Below are 25,090 nucleotides of genomic sequence, written 5' to 3'. Positions count from 1 at the left end.
TATAATGAAACTACAGATATTTTATTTGGTCTAACTAATATAATCATGAGCATCCATTCATTTTATAATTTCTATTAATTACAGAAAATCAATGTCTGTGGCATGCACACACTTCAATAGAAAATTATCTACCATAAATTGTTTAATATCTGTTTTATAGTACCTTGTTTTAAAACATAAACATCTTCCTTTAGAAAAATTTTGATTACCTGCAAATAGAAAAACTGGAAAGAAAGAAAGTGATTACAAGAAAAGAAATGTTGCAAAGCTGCATTTTGCCATAATATACATGGGATCCCTCAGCTTTTTGGTAAAGAAATGCTATATAACCAAGAGCATGATCTTTGCAAAAACATTTGATTTCTGTGCTTGGTAAAAAAAAAGATCAAATAGCATTCAGTGTAATCTTCTCATTCACAAATTGCTGCTTCTAAAATGCATTTCTACTTGATGGATTCACTTTGGAGCTCAAGAGGTGTGAATATCATTAAATTCTCAATGAAGACGTATTGATCCCAATTATAACCAATGGCCAACAGAGCTTGTCTGTATCTCAGAGGAAAGGAATTGCATCCAAGGGAAAAAACCCCAACAATCATCTAACCAACCATGAATGCTGAAAACCACAAATAAATTATGTTCTCTTCTGTTAGAAAATTATATTACGTATTTCTACATTCTTGTGCTTAATAAAGGTATTAAATATTAGACAAGGTTGCATATATAGAACTCATTCAAAATCATTGCTCTGGCTTTATTTCAGCTTCTTTCTTATGAAACTAATGGTGTAATTCTGGAAAAATGAATTCATGAATGATAAATGAGCCTTGTCTTACTCAACTCTATGGAAAATACATTATTTTCATTAACAGTAGAATATGGGCAATATACAACAATACAAGCAGTGCTGCAATTTAATGCTACAGAGCTTTTCATAAAAATGTCACACACACACAAAGACACTCATTTTCATGCTGCTTGGAGAAGAACAACTTAAGAGGCTTAATTAAGAGTGGGTAGCTATAGTGAAGAGGACTTGAAAATGTGAATCTTATAAATGTGCATGGACAGTTGAACTCACTGTCACGCTGAACATCATTTTGGAAGTTAATTTCTTCTGTTAATGGACTATCAATATATATAATACATTTGCTTTCAAAAAATGTCTTCTAGAACAATATCCCTGCAATCCTTTGCAGCTCTGAGATGCAAATGCTTACAGAAGATCCCAGATGTCTAACCTCCTGCTCATCAAATATTCCACAACTTTGCAGGCAGGCAGTAGTAACAGACACACTTCTGAAATCAATTGCTACCCCAAAATCTTGGACGTGCAGCCAAGGATAGCTAGCTTGCCAAGAGGCTTAGGGTGAAGTGTGCTGATATAAGGCAGTTCAGCAATTTAAAATGACAAACTAGGAAACCTTGAAGACTGATCACAGATTGTTGGAACACACACAGAGTAAAGGAAAAACCAGATGATTTTTTTTTTTTTAAGACAGGGTTCACCCAGTGCTAGTCCTAACTAAGGAGTGGCCCTATTCTAATTTAAAATAAGGAACAATTAAAACACCTTTGTATTCAAAGGATCTTCCACAGGACTCCATTTACTTTGCTGATTTGATTTTCCTGTAATGGCATTGCCTCATTTAGACAGCTCCAAGCCCTTATTAGCCTTGAAAATCTAACAGCACTTACTAAACACAGGAATTTTTTTTTGTGATAAATTATGCACATGAACTTAGTGTTATTTACATTTCTCCCATTAAGACAATCATAATGGCTTTAAAGGCTAATAAAAATGAGTTAACATCATACTACAGAGACAGTAGCAGCATGACATGTCCAAATACGATGGCAGAGTGGTATCTTCTATGTATCAGGCACATTGCTTTTGAGGAGCACCTCATAAAAATGATGTAACCTAGTACAATGAAAAAGCAAATTCCAGAAGGATTTTCTTGTCAAGTCAAAAATGGAGAAAACCTCCATCTTGTGCATGTTTTTCTGAGGTTAAAGAAGTGAGCATTATTAAGAAATTACCAACAGTAACAGACAGTAGGAACAACCCACAACAAATACTTCCCTCTAATGTAATTCACTGTGTGCTTTAGTACTATAATGCATCCAGTTAAAACTGGGACATACGGTGTTTCTTCCAGTGCTGAAAACGCAACAGACAGACTGAGCCACAAGAGTCCCACAGCTTCCCTCCCCTGCAAAAAGATGCAATAAAAGTGCATTCAACTTGGTTATTTTCAAATCCTTCCCCTTACAGTTTCTCAAGGAGGCACCTTAACACAGAAATCATCATGATTAGATTCTGCTGGCAATGTGTAATATCATTCTCACAGAGCAGCTGTAGAACACCACTGGAACAGATATATTTGCAATAGGTAACAGCCATGAACCTTGTAAAAAACATGCTTACCACAAGGTGGTAAGTACAGCCATGAAAATATGAAAAACCTGCTGGGATTGAAGAGCAAAAATTGTGAGCAGGACAAAATAAGGCCCTTGGAAGTGGAGGCTGTTTGAGCCCTTCAATCTCTGGAACATGCTATCTCCTTCCTAGATGACCCTCCCAGTCAGTTCTGTTCACATTTGCATGGTAACAGCTGCACACAAGACCAAGGCTTGTATTCATCTAAGGCACAGCACCCTTTGGGCCACAGGGGCTTTGTCCTGGGGACACCAGTGATGCCTGCAAATACAGACCTGCCCATTGTCCTTCAGGGATTTTAATGATCTGAAAAGCACTGCAAATATCCTACAGAAAACCATTCATTTAAATTATTTGACTTAGGGGAAGTCACAGGCTTTTTTTTTTTTTTTTTTTTTAAAGTCAAGGTCATTAAGAATAGCTCACTCTATACGAGACTGATTTTATGACTCACAGGAGACTGGAAAAATCAGAAGCAACACTGCATATTTAGAGTATAATGTTTAGTCATCAAGACACTCTCAGAGTTATTGCCTCCTCCTTAGACACATTTTTTTAATTGCTACAACAGAACTGCAGCAGTAACAAAGAAATATCTTCCCCTAAAATGCACAGTCATGGGAGTAACTGATCAAGTTTGCCTTGCTGCAAATCAGCCTAAGAAAAACAGGCAAGTGAATTCACATTTCAGCAAAGCATTTTTTATCCCACTACCTCTCCAACCATGCAGGGAAAAATGATGTATATGCATCCAGAGCAGATTAAGCAGCATCTGAAGAGGAGGATTTCTAGATGCTTTCTACCCCACAGCAAAAGCTTAGGAAGACATAGGTATTGGAACATTTCTGTTTTGCTTTGTTTTCCTTGCCTGATCTTTAAAAAGTCCTGATAAATGCCAGAATAACTGCTAGAGGAGGTCAGATTTTAATTTTTTTAAAGTAGTAATCAAAGCAGTATCATTACCAGTCTGTGAGCAAATCGTAGGCTTTCTGTTCCCAGAGGAACCCACTGCAGATTCGTGCACAGCCCTGTCAGACAGAGACAGAGAATGCACAGCTGCGGTTGCAGGATCAGGAGAGTGATGGTACCTTTGAACACCCCATGGCAGAGCCAGACACTCCACTTGGCACCCCCAAAGCCTCCAGACCAACAGTGAATCTTGCCCAGCCACAGCAATCTGAAGACTGCAGAGTTTAATAACTGCAACACATTGCAGTTAAGTTGCAGTTACTGCAATGTATTTTAATGTACCACCAACAGTAAAAGCCTAAATGGTTTTATCACAAATCAAACTCACTGCAAATTATTCAGTAAAAGAAAAAACATCTGTTATTCCCATTGATATTTACTGAGGCAAATCAAGTCTCCCTGGTCCAGCTTTACACCCTGTGATGGAGGATTCAGCATGCAGCATATGACCTATACAACAGGAAGTAAAATTTTCTTATAATCCTGTCCCTCTGAGCACTGAAAAATTTGGAAATCAGACAAGATGAATGCAGATTCTCTCTGTCATTTGGGCAATTTTGCATTGCATCATTAGTCCTAATTCACCCTGCAGGGGCCACAGTCATGACATCAAGCCACAGGGCCCATCATCCTCCAGCTCTGTGTCTAGGAAAAGCAAGAAGATGTTCACCTTCCAGGGCTCCCCAGCTGCTAAAACATCATTCTGTAGCTGTAGATTATAAATACAAATTACAGCAACCTTTAGGATGCTATAACTCACATTGGCAATATCTGCACTGAATTTTGAGTACATGCTTGGGGCACATGCTCCTGTGCACACTGTTCAGACCAGTATCTCTACTCAGACACAGACCTCAGGGTCAATCCTAAAGCAAGCATGGGAAGAAAGGAAAAAGCACAAGGTACCAACATGTATTTCATCTATTTTTCCAATAACATCACACTAGCCACTATGTCAGTCAAGAGCCTTCCCAGAATAACCATGTCTTCCAATACCTTTAGGACAACTGGGGTTTTTAGGCCATCTGACTACAGGCAGGCTAGTGCTGTATGAAGAGCTGCAGGTGACCCACATCCCAACTTCAAAGATACTGGAATGGTGTAATTATTTCTTTGTCCTCTCTTCTGCCTCATTGAGATTTGTACCCCTGATATCTACAGCAAAGGGATGCAGGACCTCCAGGGTCAGGTGCTGACATGTTAGGATTTCTGCATGGGATTACTAAAACTGGTCAGAAACATTTTTAATGGCACATTTGACTTTGATGACACTGCAGAAATCACACCCGATTTCCTGCCAGGTCCTCTTGCCTGTTCTTCAAGTGTATTCCTGACAAGTTGACAGAGAGTGGGAGTTAAAAAGAAGTTATTGCTCCAGGATTATCTCAGAGATTGCAGAGCTCCTAAGCTGCTGGCTCCTCTACAGATCTCATTAGGCAGGATGCCAAGAAACTCAGAGCAGAGTCTCTCTGCCCATAAACTCCAAGGCTGCCAGCTCTCTCTTAACTCACCAGGCAGAAAGAAAAGAAGCAAGAGTCTGGAAGCTCTGGAAATGTGCAACTCCTTGGCACCCTAGGCAGCCAGAGGATCCAGACAGAATTCCTCAAGCTGGGGACCCCAGAGCTTGATGTCTCTAATTTTAGATATTATTACCTTCAGACTAGATGATTGTTGTGGGTCCCTTCCAACTGAAAATATTCTATTTTTTTCACTAAGAATGGAAAAAAAATTAATTTTCATTTCAAATCACAATACAATCAAATTAAACAAATCTATCAAAATCCTCTGTAACTTGGCATGATCTTTTTTCATGCTGCACCACTTGAACAATAGACTGTTATGGCTGGTGTACAACATACCTTGTGGTCCCATTCCCTACATATACACACTGTACCATTGGTCAGCAGACTGAGCTTGTATCATATTAACTGCCTCCTCTCCCATCCTCTTTGTCCCAAGTATTCGAGCCCTCCCAATTTAAATTTCAAAACCAAGCCCTGTAGGGAATATTATGTTTTGTGGAGTTTCCCATTGTAAACATACCTGGATTTTCTATCTTCATGTTAGCTAAACTGAACAGGATTTATTTTTCTGAAACTCCTGTTACCACAAAGCTCTGTATGCAGGTCAGCAGGCTTATGTAACAGTGATGCATCTGGCTCTCTGTCCCACATAAGTAAGACAGAATATGCTGTGACTGCTACCTAACCTTGTACACTGTTCATCAAAGGCTCATATCCATCTTTTTTTTTCCTGTTAAGGGAGACACACTGAAACCTCAGTCTTCCAAAGGCCAACTTTCCCAAAGACCTGTAATTGTTACGTGCTCCCCACTGGGTGCTTACAATCAGACACACTGGATCATTTTCATAAGGCTTTTTTTTTTTTTTTAAGTTCTCCAATGCTCAACCATTCAAATTAGTTTTGTTTCTGGAAAGAAGATATTTTGATTTAATTCACATTAGTTGTATTTTAATTTTATCTTTTAAGATTAGTTGTTATCTCATGAGTTCACTCCAGCACATTTTCTTGCAACTGCTTCTTGCTCTGCATTTTCCTTTGATCTTTTCCATCTTCTCACACATCCACCAGTCACCCCAGTGAAATGCTCATAGAAGTGGTCAGGGATTCATACATTTCACAGGGCACAGCATGGAATAGTCTATCCAGTCTCAGATGTTGTAAAAATCTTCTCTCCATTAAAACTAGTTCAAGGTATCTTGCAGGAGATGGAACACATGTCAACAGCAAGTGCCCAGCTCTCATGCTGAAAGGAAGCATGCACAGATCCTTGACACACTCATACATACTTGAGAATAGCAGATTTGGCCTACTACAGCAGGCACAGTGATGTGTTTTACTCAGCTATCAAATGCATGTAGACATCTATGCAAATCCCAGGTCTAGAGCAAGCATATAACTCTAACTTGTAACTCTAGCCTCCAGCTAGTGTGGAAATGAAATCACTGACTTCCTATAAATATGCAAATATGGTTAAATGCAAGGTGGTCTACCAGGAACAAGGAGAGCAGCCCACGCTTGCAGAATGGTGGATGTATCCAGAATAGCCCTAAAGAAATATCAGAGGCTGTTCTAACAGGCGAGTCAGTACATCTAACAAGCACAAACCAGAAAAGACCAAACAGGACTTGGCACATAAACCAGCAGGCTGATTGACAGACAAGCCTTTGACACCTCTCAGGGGTACCAATGCTGAGGAGCATATGTGAAGGAGGATTTCCCTAGCATTACTCCCAAGTTTGAGAGTTTTCAGAATAAATGGTCTATTCTGTAGGTATGGCTTTACACTTTTTTTGTGTGTGTGTTTAATTCCATTTTTGCAAATAAAATATTGACACTAGGCCAGGACAATAATTCAATACCAAGTTCACCAAAAACAATGGTTTTCTCTGTATAACCCCAAAACTCCCTAAATTCACATCTGTAATAACATCCAGAGCATGGTCTTTTTGTTCATGCACAGAGCAGGCTCATCCACTGAGCAATTTGATGCTTATTTAATAAATGCAGTGCTATACTAAGCCCATTTAATCAACACCATCTATTCTGAAAGCAGAAAAAAAATTCTGTATGTCTATCACACTCCATCAGCTTTCCCCACTCACTTTAAGCAATTAGTTTCAAAGACTTCCTGACTAAATTTACATAAAATGCATCCTTCCCTCCTACACTTTGTTAAAGCATTAGGCTATAATTTTGTAAGGTGTTCTTGGAGATTAACAGTGGCAGAGAAGTACCAGAGATTACACTATGCCTCAAGCACAGTCCCAGGAATTTATGAGAGCAGCAATTTCCTGGATCACCTCATCACCTTCAATTGACTTAAATGCTTGTGGAGCAAGAATGTTATTTATTGTCAGAGATTTTCTGGGTCTGTCTGCAGAGAGATGGCTGTGGTTGCAGATGGAATAGGCAGATGAGAACAGCTGTCAATGGACATAAAGCTGCAGTTGAAACATCAGCAAGACTCATTGGAAAACCTCTGAAAGAAGGAACTTCAGTCATTTGCAAGGGGAGAAGGTGGAATGACGTATTTGGAGAAAATTTTGAGGTCCAGGCTTCTGATGGCCAAAATGTTTGGCTACCAGGGTTTTGGGTTTTTTTAGCCAGGACTCCAGCTGGCATAACTTCATGAGCTACCTCAATTCTAGACTGATGAATTAAGCAGGTGGTGATGTATTTGTGGCTTTCAGTTAACGACTTGGTCTTGTAAAACCTCACATGGATCTGTTCAAAGTGTTGGAATGGGAACAGCATATTCAGGAGACTTACAAGATGAAGCCCAAAGTACTAGGACACAACAGTTGTGTTGGCAACAAGCTACTGCAAACAGTTGCATAAGCTGAAGAGAAGCAAGAGCAATAGTTCCAAGTGTCTGCTTTTAGCATTATATTTACAGCTTCTCCCTGACTGTGCATATATTAAACAGATTGCAAACTTGTAATGAGTGGAGGGAACAATCTGGGTATTTATAAGGCAGTTAACCTTTGGGAATGGCCTTTGTATTAACATTGAACAGGTCTGCTTCACAGTCAGAGGACCAGTGTTTTCATCATTTGGAAAAATGAGAAAATATCTCATACCTGTGGAGATAGCCAGAAAGATTTTATCCTTGCACTCTGAAAGATCTTGGCTGATACTGGCTATATAAAGTCAATGCAAACCTGGGACAGCAACGAAGCACAGACAGTGGCAGAGAGAAGCGACTCCAGAACACATGCCAGGCTGAGGGTGACCCTTCACCATGAAATATTCCCATTTACTTTCTTCTAATCAAAACAAATACACCACACCCATCTTTGTTCAGAAGCCACCTGCGAGTATCAACTATCAGCTGGACTCCTCAGCCACATAATTTATCTAGTATTAAGATGGAACCAAAGAAACCCAAACAACAGTGGTTGGCATGACACTTATTTTTCTGACCTAACTTCAGCGTTTGTTTCTAGGGCAACTCACAAAACCCATGTAAGAAAATCCCTGTCATGATGGGAAAAAAATTTATTTTTAGATTTGGTAAACCCATCCATCAAGAAAAGGAAACGAAATGAAATCGAGAGCTGCAGTAACACTGCCATAGGATAAACATAATGTTGTCATTGACTCCATCTGTGGAAACAATTAACTGAAAGTACAAGACACTGCTGTTTACAGAGGTCCAGGGCTGATTTACTTAGGTTACTTCCAGTTTAACAAGCAATTTCATAAAAATATTTCAATTATACTGTGCATACTATACTCTCAAGATGCATACTTTAATTTTATTTGCTGATTCAAAACTTTCTTTCTGATAAAGGACCATGGAAGCCAGAACCTGCCTTCCACTCACCTTCAAAGACACAAAACCAGCAAAGCAACTTTCGGTTTACTCCAGGGGGAACTCATGATGGTCCCTAATTGCATATTAATACCATGAATTATTCAAAATCACAGCAGGTAACAACAAACATTCTGTTAAGTGTAATGATACAGCTTAAACATTAAAAACCATACAAGGAGTATAATTAACAACTAGAAAAGCAGAGTTCAATTAAATGGCAAATCCCACTGTTGCTTATGCACTTCATTGGTGGATGGTTAATGCCACTAACTTCAGAAGTGCAGAACTGCTCTAGCCCCAGGAGACACAAGGCTTCAAAGAGTCCCTCTTGCTCCATGGGCAGACAGACCAGGAGGTTTACAAGGACACCCACAGCCAGTCCCACTTCACTTCAGCAAACAAGAGAGAGAAGTCTCCATCTGCTTTCAGTTTGCTGTTCTCACTGGGAATATTTGGAAGGGAATTTGAGACGGGCCATACTCCTCTCCCTCCAGCACATTTGTCCAGTAAAATCTTGCCCCAGATGATTAGGATTCACTACATTATTCACTGTTACCATCAGTAATTCCAGCCCTGTTTTCTAAATGTTAGAAATGAGGCTCAAGTTTAAGAAACATTAAAAAATGGCTGTGCTGCCATTCAGGAAAGCACAAGGAGTACTTCATGGGACCATTTACTGCCCCTTCTACACAGTTGCCTGACTCAGTGTAATGTAAGGTAAGTTGTAATGATGTATCTATAAGAAAAGAAAAAATCAGTTCCAATCCAGGAACACAGAAATAAGGCTTAATATTTTCATGGTTGGAATTGTTCACATACAAATCGTACAAAGTCAGATTTTTCAGAAAAGAAAGCAAAGAGAAAAATATCTCATTTCCAGAAAACTAGTGAAGATCAATCATTCAGCAAAGTACAGACCCCCTGCATCCTCTGTCTTATAAGCTACAAAAAAAGAATATAATTTAGGCAATCTAAGAAGTCATGGCACATGCTTCCTCAGAAAAGTGTTGCACTGGTTACAAGGAGAAAATTCAATCCAAAAAAGAGGAAAAGTTAAAATATAAGTACCTGCTGCAGTGCTCTTTAATGATTACAGATGACTTTCTCTTTTGACAGAAGGCTTCAGGTTGGAGATAATGCATCTAACATATTACCAGCTATACCTCATTCATTTTCAATTTACATTTCCTATCTCCCCAAGCAATCATTATTTAGAGATACAGAAAAGACAATTCAAATCCTCCTTACACCCACAAGTCATTTTATTCTAAGTGATATGAATTAAGCGATGTTGGCAAGCTCACAGGGAAAAACTAGACCTTCACTGAAAGCATGAACTAATTTTTAAATAAAATGGTTTATTCACCCTTTATTTCTTCCCACCCTTCCTCACTCCATTAGAAATAGATTTTTATGTGATGTCTTTTGAAGATTCAGCAGCAGCCCTGGGATGAACCAGTCCAACTGGTGTGCTACTCTGATGGAAAGCAGCTTCCCAGATCGCAGCTTCTTCCACTTCTCCCATCTGTGCACAGGCTGCAATGAGGAACAGAATGAATGTGCTTTCTCACCATTCAACCCCAAGCCAGCATTTAACTTGCAGTATCAGACACCAGGTTCAAAGGTCAGTTCTCTGAGCCATTTTTTAGCCAAAAAGCCAGAAGTAGATTGTCCCAGCTAACTATGCAGACATTCTGTAACCCACACCTTTGCTTGAACATACCAAGCAGTTGCAATTATGTGGCTGTTTATCCTACAAATTCCATAGGCCTGAGACTGAGAAAGGGCACCAAGCCCATAAAGAATGACACTGGGCAACTTCTAGGTACCCTCACTTCACTAACATTTCTTGTGGAGGCATTACACATTCTGTCTTCACTTCAAAATATGTAAACCACTCTCTTTTGCAGAAGCACAAAGGAAATACACAAATTCCTTCAAGCTTCCTCTATCATTGCCCAAGGGATTTAAGAAAAGAGTTGGACATTCAGTTACCCATCTGATTCTGGTGCCCAACTGCCTTAGATACTCCTATCACTGGGGCCTAAACCCTGAAATGTGCTCAGCAGTGCTTTGTGCAAGGCTACATTTTCACAAGACTAATACACACAAAAAACTCCCTAATCTCTGACAGGAAGAAAAGCAATGTGGATGCTTCCCTGATCCTGCAAATCCTTGGTTACACAAGACACAAGAAACAAGCAACATGGATAAGAACTTTTCAGGGGCAGAACCTATTTTATCAGCAGAGATTGATGCACTGTATGAGTGTACACCAGGGTGTACACCAGTGGGAACTGTTGGGAGAATTTTAATTTCCATGAGTCTAACATTATTCAGTCTGCTGAAGTAATGCCCACCTTGAGATGCCTAAGTGGGTGTCAGCTGCAAGGGAAGTGTTTTTCCTCTCTCCCACTTTTGGCAGCACCAAATACTCTGAATTGAAACAAATACAAATGTGAACAAATTACAAATACCCAAATATTCCCTGTGTCCCACCAATAAGGGGGAAGCACTTTTTTTTTTTCCCAATTTCTCTCCAAGCTAATTACACCACAAAATTAGAATAGAATATTCCAACTTACTAAATTACTTCTTCAAGGATTCAAACCAGCAACTGCTGTCTCATGAGCTGCCCTGCAGCTGTGTGAAGTAACATAACAACCAGCTAATGCAACAGCCATCTCTAGCCCGTGACCTGGAGGAGGGAGTGGGTACACGTTTGTGTCTGAAGCTGTATGCTACATGTTCCACCCCTTCCCCTTTCTCCAGAGGAGAGCTCATTTCACGGCCAAACTTTTTAGTTGGTTCTTGAGCACAAACAAAACCACCTTTGTGCTGGGAAGGAGGCAGGGAAAGCAATACAAGTGGAATTTCTGATGCAGAATCTTTCTTTCCGTTGTTCCCCCTGCAGAAAGCTGCCCGGCCAGCAGCAGCCTCTCGGCAGGAGTGGGCTGACAGTCTCAATAAAGCCAGTTGCAAAACTGATCTGGCTTTTCAGGGCCAGACAAAAAGAAAAGAGTTGGGACCCTTCCAAAGCAATGAGAGGTTTCCTTTGTAGGACTGAAGGCTGAACAAAGGCTCACAGGAGACTAGAATTTTAACTCTTTCCTTATTTCACTGTTTTAGGCTCAAGTGGCATTTTACAGACTTAGCCAGCAAATTCAATTGGTAGCACAGATGAGCTGTGGCTACAGGAGTATTTTTAGGCTTGGTTTGCAATGAAAATGGAGTAATCATCATTACTCAGTGATGCCTACACTCACTAGTGCCCCTCTTTATCTGCATTCCTGCATTACTTTTGAACCCAGTGGCCATACTTAACTAAAACCAACTCAGGAAAAAAGCCTCAAACTTCCTACAAGAATTTCTTACAAGAAGGAAGTGCTTTCTGAAAACTCACAGGCATGGTAAAAGCAAGCAACTCTCACAGGAAGCTCCCTTACTATCCAAAAAAAGTACTCAAGTTAGGATTTTCCCCCTGTAGAATTCACATGGGTCCTCTACATACCAAAATATTGCAAAGCTTCCCTAGGGGCTCAAGCCCATGGAGTAACTCTCAGGAATATTCAACTCACAGGCAAATCTGATTCAGAACTTTGTTGCTTCTCACTTGAAAATTCTCATTCTTTTGTCATCAAGACAGGTCCCCATGAGAGACCAGCACTAGCATTTAATGATGCCTGTTACAAACCACTCTGTAACTGGGTTGTTTCTCCTGTAAGACAAAGTGTCTAATCCCCACTAGCACTGGGCTGTGTCTTCAACAACTGCATTCAGCAACATGGGCTTACCTCAGCTTCACAGAAAACACCTTTTCTTGGTTTTCAAAATATCTGAACAACATCTGCATCTAGAGAGCAGGTTCCACATGTGGGACCCATAGCAGTTTGTCTTTTGCCAGTGTGACTGACAACTGGAACAAATGAACATCATCTGTGCCACAATTCATGGACTTTCCCAGTGAAGAGCATCTCTCTTATTACTAACCTGTTTCACAGGAAATTGGCTTCAAGTGCCAGCCTTTCTCATACATCCCAAGTCAAGGCCCTAATCCACGCAGGACCAAGTGCTCATCCAATGGATCTAAGCATTACATTAAGCAGAATGCGGTTGCAAGCACCCCTCAATTATTTTATTTATCTAGATAGCCAGATCCTTCACTCTCTTTGCATTGGTAATGCAAGGTTACTATAGCAACATCTGTGACCTGCCTGATCAAGATAGCAGAGAAGAGCTGATGCCTGGATTAATGTATTTGTAGGCTTAAATAGGAACTCTAAAGATTAAAGATTAATAGTCTATGAAATTCATAAGTACTCTACTCATGATGTTACACTTATCCCATTTCCTCTCCTTTTCCAAAAACATTTATCTCTAAATACTAGAGTATGTGATGCAATATATTATGACAACACTATTTAAACTTGCTGTTTATTTTCTGTTTTCAGTTTAGCACACAACTAAATTTCTTCATAAGGTCCTAAGACTACTGTATATTTATGCTATGGTTGGCCAATTTATTAGCATCTTGTAGAAGCTTGAGTTCTTAATCAGATTTTCAGAATACTTAGATTTCCCCAATATTTAAAGTAAGAAAATTCAGGACAAGTCAGCCAGCTAATGCAACATTAAACACAGAGACATCTTCAATTTGTTTTTTATTTTCCTGTACTTAATAGGTGCTTTTTAAGAGTCACTGACTTTCATTCAACTAGAGACTTGCTTGCCAGCAGTCTGCCACAAGTTCATAATAGATCAACATACATTTAGATGTTTCCTTGACAGCTGTTCTGCAGACAAGAGAAGACATTGCTCCTGAATCCAAGGCTGGAGGAAAGCTGCTCACACAACCAGGATGGTGACATGAAGGAGTTGGACAGGGAGGGAGGAACTGGGGAACTGAGGTAATTTTTTTTTCTTTTCTTTTCCTGGTTTGTCATTAAAACACAGGCTTAGCTACTGTAAGAATGTCGGGCAGAAAAGATAGTTGTACTCTGGGTTTCCTCCATTACCACTGCACAAACTACCTGAGCGGGCACACATGACCATGGATCAGAAAAGCATGAGTAGTTCTACCCAGTTTTAACTGCTTCAGGTGCAGGACAGGCAAGGAATTCTCATTCTAAGCAATTATTCAAGCAAAAGAGACAAAACAGTGGGCCTTCAAGTGAGACTTCAGCAGCATATAAGTCATATAGTGATCTTCCACAGAGCCACAAATGTCTCCATGAGACAGCAAATGAGTGTTCATTGTTCTCTCTCAAGCAAGTCCCTTCTTTATTTTTTTATACATTTCATGCTAATATAATTCTTCTCTGAGCCAACTTCTTCTCCCAAAGGCAGCAAGATTACTTTTCTATTTTCAGGAAGGAGGGGAACTGAGCTTCAAAGTACAGTGCCTCAAAGCCATGCACTATAAAAACCTCCACCAGTATCAGTGGAAGAACTGATGGGGATGAACTAAATCCACTGTAAGAATATTCCATCACTGCAGTCTTGACACAAAATGCAGACTCTGTTTTGGCCTTGGAGTTTCATAGAGCAGACAGCTGAAGGGATTCTTGGACTGAAAAGCTCTGTCATCGTATGGTTAGTTGGATTTGGGTTTTTTTTTCTTGCTTTGTTGGTTTTTTAGCTTTGATTTCTTACTGTTGGTGATTTAGCTAACAAAGAGCTTTTGTATCTCCTGCATTTGGCCTTTTCTTTCTCATTGTTTCAACTGCAGTCTGTAGACAGAATAGGAAAGATAGGCCCCCACAAGTCCAGTAAAAAATTTTGTTAGTCTACAGCCATTTTGCAAAAAAACACGTATTTCAAAGATATGCAGTTGAGACTGCAGAGGGAAGAAGCTGATTAAATTGGGTCCATCCACCTGGTTTTCCAGTATTGTTAGATTTCTACCTAATTCCAATCAACCTGCATAATTGACACCAACCCAAAAATCATTGCACCATATGTTAACTTCACACTTCTAACTTTTAGACTTACTTCCCTTTGATATTTTAAGGCTTTTGGCTAAGATTTTTAAAACTCGCCTTCCCTAACCTCCCAGCTATAATTAAATGGCCTGGTTTTATAAAAGTGCTGAGTGTGTCACACCGTCACAGAGGCCTGAATGGTACTTAGTGTTTCTTGGTTTCAATCTCGCACGTCACAAGTTAATCTTCAGAAAGTCTTAACTGCATTTCTTGCAACACTCACATCAACCACCAAGGAAAAATCTTCCTATGCTCCCAGCATAACAGGAAGATGAGAGGAAGTTTTTTTGTTCCACTATCGTTGCATTCCCTTGTGTCTTTGCAAATGAATATTACACCTCTCCAGCTAATATGACAATACATCATTTCTTCTCACCTCTTTGCACCCTCCTGTGTTCTAAGCCTTTTATTTTAATTGACTTAAGAAAAGGTTTTATTAAAGAGGACAGCACACTGGCTAGCAATTAAAATCTATCAACATAATTTCTGCAACCTCAAATCCTAGCCTTTCTTATCTTTTGCAGAAGAGGGTCAAATAGTCTCTAAAAACAACACAAAGACAAGGAAAAATATCCATAGATGTATCAAACGGATGACAGAAACGTCTAAAATTTATTTTTGTGTTAAAAGTTTCACTCGTATTTGTTGATAAAACTAGCCTAAAATATCTTATCCAAAATACCCATCTAAAAAGATGCCAAGTAAAAGCCTCTAGTGGTAAAAAGACTGGATTTTTTTCCCATTCTACCAGGATTTGCACCAACAAATAGCAATGCTGACATCATCTGCATTTTAAGGTGACTATGTAGGTCACTCTTGAGCCTAATCTGGGGTCTAAAGCAAAAGAAAATTTGGTTCAGCTTCTTTCTTGTCCCCAGACTTCTTGGAAAATGTTGGAGAAATCCCGAAGGCTCTCTGTGTCTTGACTGTCGCCTTGTAAAAACACTGATGTAACAACTACGCCAATGTTTAAACATCTGCCTAATCTCTCAATTTATCTACACCTTTAGTGAACTGTCTTCTGCTATTGAAGTTCATGGAATTTTCCTAAACATACACTTAAGCAGTTTTGCTGACATAGCACTGTAGTGTACAGAGCAATCCCATCTCTATGGTGATATTAAAAATATCTGAAGCTATATAATGTATATTTTATTGTCATGAACCAAGTCAATATTTTCTTAAATCCCAGGCAATCATGTTCTGCCTTTGTTAAAGAATCCATGTGCTCCTTGTGTCCAAATTGAATCCATTAATCTCTGCTGTTTGTCACCTCCAGATTAAAGCAGATTTGCAACCAGAGACAGTGTAGTGTGCTCCTGGTGTTGGAACAAAGCTCTCTCTCAGGAGCCTCTACTTATGTACAAAGGGTGAGAATTGAATGTTTTATGAAGAGCGTCACAAGTAAGAAGGAAATTGTGTATTCCTTCAAGCTTTGATTCTACCTAACTGAACTGCATTTCATTATTGACTTTAACAGGAGCTATTTTATGCTACTAAAAGCATGCAAATAAGTTAGCAGCAAATAACTTATTTGTACCAAGTTACACCAGTTTTATCAAGATTGTATGATTATGACAAAGACCATATGTTTGCAACTGTCTAAAAAGCATCTGATCATGAAATTCTGTTTGGTTTTCTTTCTTAGCAAATGTTTGCTTTTAAAGGCTTTTTGTATTTTGTGAAAAATATGTAGGAGAAAGAATTTTTTTCTTAGGCAATTCTTAAATATTTTGGTAGAGAGCACTGAAAGCAAGTTTGTCATAATAGAACCTGACCTACTGAGGTGTTTGAAGTTACCTTTAATGAGTACAAAAACAGCTAAAACACAGTTAAAATGTAAAATTACCATTAGTATGTGCTTTGTCTAACTTAGCAATTGATGGAATGCAATAGGAGCAGGGAGAACAGAAAGCTGGTATTAAGGACTCAGTAGACATACTGTACAAGTTTTGATGCTTGATTTTGGAATAGCTTTAGTCTGATCTGATGAACTGAAACCCATCAGCAGCTGGAAAGCATTTTTCAGTATAGATTCACTTAGAAGAAAATAATTTTGCCTACTCCACTATTTTATATATACTGCAGCAGAGGGAATGAGCAGGAGATTAATCTCAAAAGTGCAAACTAAACACTCAGGCCAACACATGCAATCTGAGTGCCATTTAGGGATTAGAATGTGAGTCAAACACTTCTTATTAAAAAAAAAAGAAGTAGTGTCCATCAGCACTCACAGAATTTCGAATTCACCCAAGACAACTAGTTTTCTTCATTATTAGCTTTCTCTTCTATTCACTGCAGTATGGTATTTGCCAAGGCAGTTTTCCATCTTACCTGATGTAGATTGAATGATACCTCTGTTAAAAAAGAGAGGGTGTTAAACTATACTAAAGATCTTCTAAAAATATTAAATCTGCATCTGTTGAATAAGCTATTGAATATAATCAGAGACTAAAGGTTTTGTATGAAAAATTTCAATTTAAGCTTTACAAGCATTAATTAAAAATAAACCAGCAAACATGCAGAATCTACTGTTCAGCAATAAACACACAAGAATTACAGCTTTGTCATTTAGATGAGTAAATGACTTGCTTTGACTAATATACAGCATAAGCAAGGAAGACACCCCTCTCTTATTAGTCTGTATCAAGACTATTTCCTTTTACTATTTCATATCTGTCATCAAGACTAATGCTGCCAGAAATTGTGTGAAGTCAAGATTTTCCAGTTTTGATTTCAAAGGTAAAAACCAAAAATAAAAAATCCCAAATCAAACAAAGTTCTGTTTCAAATGAGTAAATTTGTGTTGTGCTTGTAATCCAGCAGGCTGAGTGACTGCATTTTTGCAGCAATGGACAGCACAGTCTCTGCCCTCCCTTGGACATGTACTGTGCAGGGACACTTGATGTGGGAGTCATGTCCAATAAATTGGAGGATCTCCACCCTGGAGACACAACAGCAAAAAGGGAACATTACCAAGCATGTTCACACATGAACATCTGTCACTCTGTTCTGGGTTAAAAAGTCAGCTTTAGACCTAAGTACCTATGTTACAATATCACATATATTATTTTAAGATGCCAGACCTGCCACAGCTACTGTACTGAAGGGCTTGGTGGCTTGTCAAAAGCACTACAAAGCATTCCCAAAACTGAACCAGTAACAGCATTTAAACAACTGTCATTTCTTACTGATGTCAGCCTGTGCATGCAAGGGCACATAACAGCAGGAATTTATTAATTCCACTTGTGGTCTAGGATGAGTATAACGCAGAACTGCTCATGTCAAGGAAATCTCTGGGTAACCAGCACTGTATAATGGCTCTCCCAGCCAAACTCAGATGTCACACCTTGCAGAACAGGCATTCTTGGTGAGAAACTCTTTTCCTTCATGCAGTGCAGGAACCTGACTTTTAAAGGCATTTGAATTACCATAGAAAGACCTAGCTAAAATCTTTTTATCAGAGACCCTCTCTACCAGGCCAGCACTTTTCTTCACTCTTCACCAAGACATAATGCCTCTTACTTTCTTCAGAAAGAGAAATTGTAACTTTTTTAGCCAAGCTTCAGAAGATCCTCCAAACTTTGAACTCCCTGTATTTCTAACCCATAAGTCCCTACGTACTAGTTTTATTAAATCCTCAAAGCAAACTTTTCCATAGCTGAGTACTCTTTCACTGTGTCCTTACTAGCATTTTTTCATGTTACAGTGAATAAAATCAGCTCCTAATCAGGTGATCTGAGGTTGTTCTTTATCTCCCAGCTACAGTAACCTCCTTATCAATCCGTATCAAATCCAAATATCTCAGAGTTAACTAGGGCAGGAGGTTTGATTCTTAAAACTGAAATAAAACTCCCTCGCCTCTCACTTTCCTTAACAATTAATCCCAGCTCTGACTCCATCTGCTGTCACTTGGAACTTTAATGAGGCAGTGAAACTCTGTTCTACTCAGATACATGATATCTACTCAGGAATCACAAACAGATGCTTCAGTTAAAAAAAAAAGCACTGGACTACTTTGTGCATTTCTGCTGAATAACCAATAAATGAATGTAGTACTGACCCTTTAGGGGTTCTTTGGTGTGCAAGTGTCTTCTTATTAGAACGTCCCTATATTTAAATTAAAGATGCTTTTGCAACAAAGAAAATAGCATGGACTCGGCACAGAGATGTTGTGGGGATAAACATTGGCATTAACTTTCCCATGACAAGCACAACTGCTGCCTTACAAGAGCTGGTGACAGGCTGGTGCTTTTCAGAGCAAAACTGAACTTCAAATCATGGGGCTTCTCTCCTACAACTGCCCGTGACATTTGTCTTCTCAGACAGCAAGCCAGAAACACCAGCAGTCTGAACACTGATTTGAAATGGACCCAGAGAGATTGAGTTTTCTAGGACAGCCTGGAAAGAGAACAAATACTAATGGCAAAATAAATGAGTTTTGTACAGCCTTTTTAGCAATACTACTCACTACACAACTTCTTGTGATACAATATTAGACCAAGCTAGTAAATGAGTACTGATCCTTTGCCTTGAAAGGAGTTTTACTTGATTGCAGCAGCAGAGATTGCTGTACTTCATGTGCTATGTAGTATATATATGTAATATATGGTATATGAAATGAGATACAGAGAGGTATAGCACTGAGTTTTCTTTTAATCTATAACACAAGAGTGTCAGAACACTTGTGAGCAATGCAGGTCTTAAATATTTGCCATTTAAAGACTTTATTATCTTCTTTAGAAAATTTTGAAATATATTTTTGGCAAAGTACTTCACTGCACTAGGTTTTGGCATCTGGACTCCTGCTGTAAAGACCTCACTAAAAGTCAATATATTGTTTATAAATTAAATTAGTTATTTCATGCTAAAAAATATTACGGTTGCAAGTCTATGATCTCAATCTTTCAGGGAACTAAATGTTAATGGCACTGAAAAAAAGTTCTCTTGTTCCTGTGGGACAGAATACTATAATATCCATGACATAAAAATGCTAGTATTTCACAGCCCTTGAGAGAACCCTACTCCCTTCACAGCACCTGCAAGGGAGCAATTAGTATCTGTGAGAATGTCACATGACATAGAAAGAAATGATCTTGCCTATTGTAATTTTTATTGGCAGACGCTAGCTCACTGGCGTGAGGTGCTGGAAGAGACCCCTGCAGCAGAGATGAGGTGGAGTGGGGGCAAAGGGACAAAAACCCATTTGTCACATGGCTATATAGTTTTCCCTATTTCTTCTCATAGTTTTATCACCCACACAGTTGGCAGAGAAAGGAACCAGTATCTGCAGTGGAAGAAGGTATTGAATTTCCAAGGACAGATGCAGGGTACTGACACAAGAAACAAAGGGTCAAAAGAGCATTTTTAGATCACAGGCTGAATCAAATCATTCCAGATGATTAAGATTTCTGGGAAAGAGAACACAAAGGCAAAGCAGCATAGATAACGACTTCACAGAATTTGTTTTGAATAATATTCAGGTTTAACTATAGCTCAGAGAAATACACCTAATCTTGGTGTACTCCGAGTAGTAACTGCAAATGATGCTCCTAAAGAGCTGCCATAACAGACTCAGAAGCTGCCTCAGCATTCAGAGCTCACAAAGCACAGAGAAAGCTGAGCAGAAGCAATGCTACCAAGGGCAAACTGACTGAGTCTCATCCCACTGCTTAGGATGAGTAACTTGATGTCTGCCAGGGGCTCACTGGGGGCAGAACCACAAATCCCAGCAGAAGCTAAGGTGTGCCTGAGAAGGCACATCACATACTGTGTGCTGGGAACCCACCTCAGTGCGCCAGGAGAGCCCCTGAGCAGCCAACCAGCTCAGAGACACTGATGAGCCCTCAGAGGAATTTCAGGAAAAGACAGGAAAATTTATGTGCAATACCAAGTACTCTTGGCTTGTTTCACGCTTTTTTCGGCAACGCAGTGTTTGGTGTTTATTTGTTTACATTGCTTCTAAAAAGTGAAGAAAGCATGAGAGCATTAGGGGTGTTCAGGGAGAAGCTCACCCATCTCTATCAAATTATGCAGGTCAGTGGTTGCTCCAGATTAAATATTAATAGAATAACTAATGTCTTTCAGCAAAGACTTGGGTTACCTTAGTACTTGCTGAACTCATGGCAGACTTCCTCAGTTCCTCATCTGGATATAACCATGGCAGAAAACAAAAACAGTTAAGAAGGTGATGTGAAAAGCACATGTTTATATGATTTAATATAGGATGGATAACTACCTTTGGTGCTCATGAAGTCATAGCTGGTTATTACAGGGTGATCTATGTTCCATAGCTTCTACTTAATCCTGATTTGATTAGATGGACTCAAGGGCAAGTAGATCTTCTGTCAGACTTGGAGACAAACAACATAAAAGCCTCTCTGACCCCAGCACAGCTGTGGTATTCACATGGCTGACTAGAAATTGTCCTATTAAAGCTTTCTAATATCTGGTTTCAAGCTTATCCTCTGATTCACATCCATCACTTACTGCAGAAAGGCAACAAGCTACGTAATATATATGTAAACAAAGACAGTAATATATATGTAAAAATTGAAAAACCTAGGCTAAGTATATTAGGCTGAATCCTATCATCATTATTCTTCTTCCCCTCCTCCCCACATACATATTTAGGTAACTGACTTGCTTAAGCATCTCTAAATAATTAAACATCTTTAGCATTCAGGCAACTCTCAGGCTAATTTCAAACAAAAGATAAATTTCCAGGCTTTCACAGGAAGCAACTAGATTGGTCTGCCTGTGCCTGTGCTACTGAAAGCCACAGGAATCCCTCTGACCTGACCCAGTATTCATTGCACAAATGAAGTGGCACATATACATGCCAGTTCCCCTCTGCTTGGGGCTGTGCAGATATATCCAAATTCTCTTTTAAGTTGGTGTGTACATCTTCAGTCCATTCAGCTAACTTGGATCATTTGGATTTAATTTAAGCTTTGCCTGGCAAAGTGCAACTTAATCATCAGGAAGCAGTGGATTTCAAATGGACTGCTCAAAGAATCAGCTCATAGTTGCTGCTGAGCAAGGGCTTCAGCCATGAAACTGAAATTTCTGTTTGCAAAAAATTCTCCTGAGTACCACAGTATAAACACTGACCAAAAAAACTGGACACAAACATACGGCAACTGTGAGCAAAAAAAATGCAACTACTATCTTATTCTGATGGAACACAACAATTTAAACAGCCTAAAGATCTGTTTCTAAATGTGCATGTTTATACTGACATCTTAAACATCGAGCTACAGTAGGGGTTACTGTATGAATAGTAAAGAAAATGGGACTACTATTGTCTTTAATGAGGCAGGACCAAGGCCTTGATAAGAAGATGGAAACAACATGCCTCTGAAAGTTCATAAGCCATTTCAGATAACACTTGCATAAATCCAAATGACAGGATGACTAGGAGTAGTGATGTTACACTCATAGGGACTGTGTTTAGAGAAATGGAAAGGGCAGCAAAGATACATATTTAAAATTAATGTGCACAGGAAGATGTTGAAGAACTGCAAAGAGTACATAATTTTAAACTACAGATAATAATAGCAGAACACTCTGTGTACCCTTAATATTGCATCTATACCAAAGCAGTATAAACAAGAGAATGTACTAAATTTATATATTGATAATAGAATGCATTTTAAATAATTAATCAGAAAGCTATTTCAATTTTCATATGTAGGAAAGAGCCAAGTGATCCTGACTCAGTCAGCACAGATATGCTGGTTAAAATGAGCACATACCTAGACCCACGTGAGCTGCAGCAAGCACTGTCTCCCGTCCAGCCAGTTGCCAGGAGCTGTGAAAAACGGTTAACAGCATTGCAGGTCTCCAGAGGGAGTGAAATGTGAAAGGGGCATAATGCGGCAGACAGAGGAAACACTGAAAGTGAGGAAACTCTGATTTGTGAAACGGGACGATGGAGCAGCAGGGAAGTTCTCAGAATCTCATAAGGAATCCAGTAGCATGTTTCCTCCATGAATAGTGATCTAAGCTTTCAGGCAACCAAAGGATCAAAGTCTGGACTGTGAACTCTCATTTTTGTAGAAAAGTATCTCTTTCAAGCCTACACAAGCTTTCAGTAGCTAGATCAATGTAAATTATTGTGTCTGTTAATGAATATAGGACTCCTGCATGTCCCAGGTAACCAGTATGGCACCTTTCACAAGTACTAAATCTATTTAGAATCACAGAATCATTTGGGTTGGAAAAGACCTTTAAGATCATCAAGTTCAACCATTAACCCAGCACTACCAAGTCCACCAGCAAACCATGCTCCTGAGTGTCACATCTGCACATCTTTAAAATACCTTCATATTCCACCACTTCCCTGAACAGCCTGTCCTAGTGCTTGACAACCTTTCTCTGCAGAAATTTTTCCTCATATCCAATTTAAACCTCCCCTGGTGCAACACTGAGGCCATTTCCTCTCCTCCTGTCACTTGTTACTGGGAGAAGAGGCCATCCCCCACCTGGCTACAAGCTCCTGTCAGGTAGTGGTAGAGAGTGATAAGGTCCCCCCAGAGCTGCCTTACTCCAGATTAATTAATACATAACTCAATCTCCCATTAAAATCACGTCAGCTTTTATTACATTTATTTGTATTGGGTAAAAATGTGTAAACTCTTCCTTCCTGATCTGAAAGGATCCAGTGCTTAGTGCACGGCCCTTGGATTTAGACCAGATTTTGATACCCTGTTTTGCTACAGACTATGCACAATTTTGGACTTAATCTCTTTGTACCTCAGTAAAGGATAAAGCTGCTGTATTTCAAGGGCATGTGGAGTGTGCTAAGTTCTTCACTAGGACTGTGTGGATCTTGAATGCAATCAAAGCAAGCATTACACAGCTCAGAGAGGCAGGTAAATAGCTGATGCGAATTGGCTGACTCAGCAACAGTGCACAACCTGAGTCCTGACCAAGTCCAACTGATGGACCAGAACCAATGAGAGCAAGAATTCCAGCCTTCTAAAGTGAATAGGAAATATCAATAAGCATGGTATTTCAGCTAAAAATATAATAAATACATTAAGAACAATTTTAAATAATATATATCTAAACTATTATGATGTTTTAATATCATAAGTGATGATATTTATTTCTACTTAGTCTGCTGGCTTCATTTTTTTTTTTTTTGGTAAGGTAACAGAATAGATTATATGTCAGTGACCATTGTGCAAAAAATGACAGATGTGGGTTTGTCACCAGAAATGGTTCTATTGACTTTATTGAGTGTTTCAAGATCGATGTGCTGTATTTGAAATTTAACACTCCTAAAAATTAGCATAGAGGGTTTGCTCTATCTAAATGAAACCAAAAAAATAAAAGCATAAAAATTAAATAAAATTTACTTATTTACTGTTGAGATAAACCACTAAATATTCATTTTTATTGAACCTACCTTGCATTCTGCATTGTAAGTTGTTGCACCACCCTAGTTCATCCACATCTCTGAACTGAACATCAGGATGCCTCTCTCCACTGTTAAATAATACAGACCAAACCAACTGGTAAACTCATCCCTGGAGAGAAAACAAAAATCATACAAGAAGAAGAGTCTTTTCATTAGTTTTTTCAATCACTGACATAGTGTAAAAGCAGGCACTGGAGTTTTTGTTTTAGTGAGGAAAGTCAATTTAACAGTGTCCCCAGTTCAGCACAACATTTCATCTAAGTTCATACTATTAAGTCAGTTGTTACCCCCCTGGCCAATACAGCATTCCAGTTACAATGCAATTTCAGCATATGCTTTGAATGCTTTGGTTCAACGGGGACACAGCTTTCAAGTATCAACCACTACTGACCCACACTGTGATTTTTCCCTATTAATTCCATATGGAGATTAGAAAAACGTTACTTACATCAGTCACTATCTTCAGCTTTAGCTAGGCAGTCTAATAAATTTGCATTAAAATATTGCATCACATGTGGTAGTAAAATTACTTTAATAAAAAGGGACTTTTATTTAACAGACAAAATAGTGAATAAAGAAATGCAGGTGTAATAGAATCGGATGGAATAAAAAGACAACATCTGAAATAAATAGTTGCTAAATTCACAAGGCAGGAATGTGAGAAACACAACACTTCAACTGGAAAAAGCTGACTGTCTTTCTTAATATTCAACAGTAGGACAAGTGAGACTTTGGGGTAGAAATGTGACCTAAAGACATAAAGACTTTGGCTTTAAAAGTTCCATCGGAACAGGTAGTAACTGAAAAGGCAAGAGGAAGCCTGGAGATGTTAATTGTGTGTACACAGCTTAAAAAGGTTGACAAGAAGAGACGCTCATTCTGTTTTTCCTATTTACTTTGCCCTTGACTGTAGTAACCTGAGACAATAT

The 25,090-nt window shown here is 39.0% G+C and overlaps 1 protein-coding gene across 12 annotated transcripts in view; it reads right to left on the bottom strand.

Moving 5' to 3' along the window:
- JAKMIP1 (janus kinase and microtubule interacting protein 1) overlaps positions 1-25,090 on the bottom strand; it is a 228,824-nt gene that overhangs the window by 8,740 nt on the left and 194,994 nt on the right. For 8 of the 12 annotated variants that reach the window (XM_048302974.1, XM_048302972.1, XM_048302968.1 and 5 more), the window contains 2 exons: positions 24,150-24,270; positions 22,492-22,547 (listed from right to left, as the gene is read on the bottom strand). The exons of 1 other annotated variant lie outside the window; for it this stretch is intronic. In XM_048302974.1, coding sequence (XP_048158931.1) covers positions 24,233-24,270 — 38 coding nt within the window. In that variant the 3' untranslated portion in view covers positions 22,492-22,547; positions 24,150-24,232. Of the gene's footprint in view, positions 1-20,837; positions 20,882-22,491; positions 22,548-24,149; positions 24,271-25,090 lie in introns of all 12 variants that reach the window. 3 more of the 12 variants (XM_048302973.1, XM_048302969.1, XM_048302971.1) reach the window with 2 other exon arrangements.

This window comes from Corvus hawaiiensis, chromosome 5 (genome assembly GCF_020740725.1).
Source record: "Corvus hawaiiensis isolate bCorHaw1 chromosome 5, bCorHaw1.pri.cur, whole genome shotgun sequence".
In the NCBI taxonomy this organism is placed as follows: Eukaryota; Metazoa; Chordata; class Aves; order Passeriformes; family Corvidae; genus Corvus; species Corvus hawaiiensis.
This window is presented reverse-complemented; position numbering and strand designations above follow the sequence as displayed.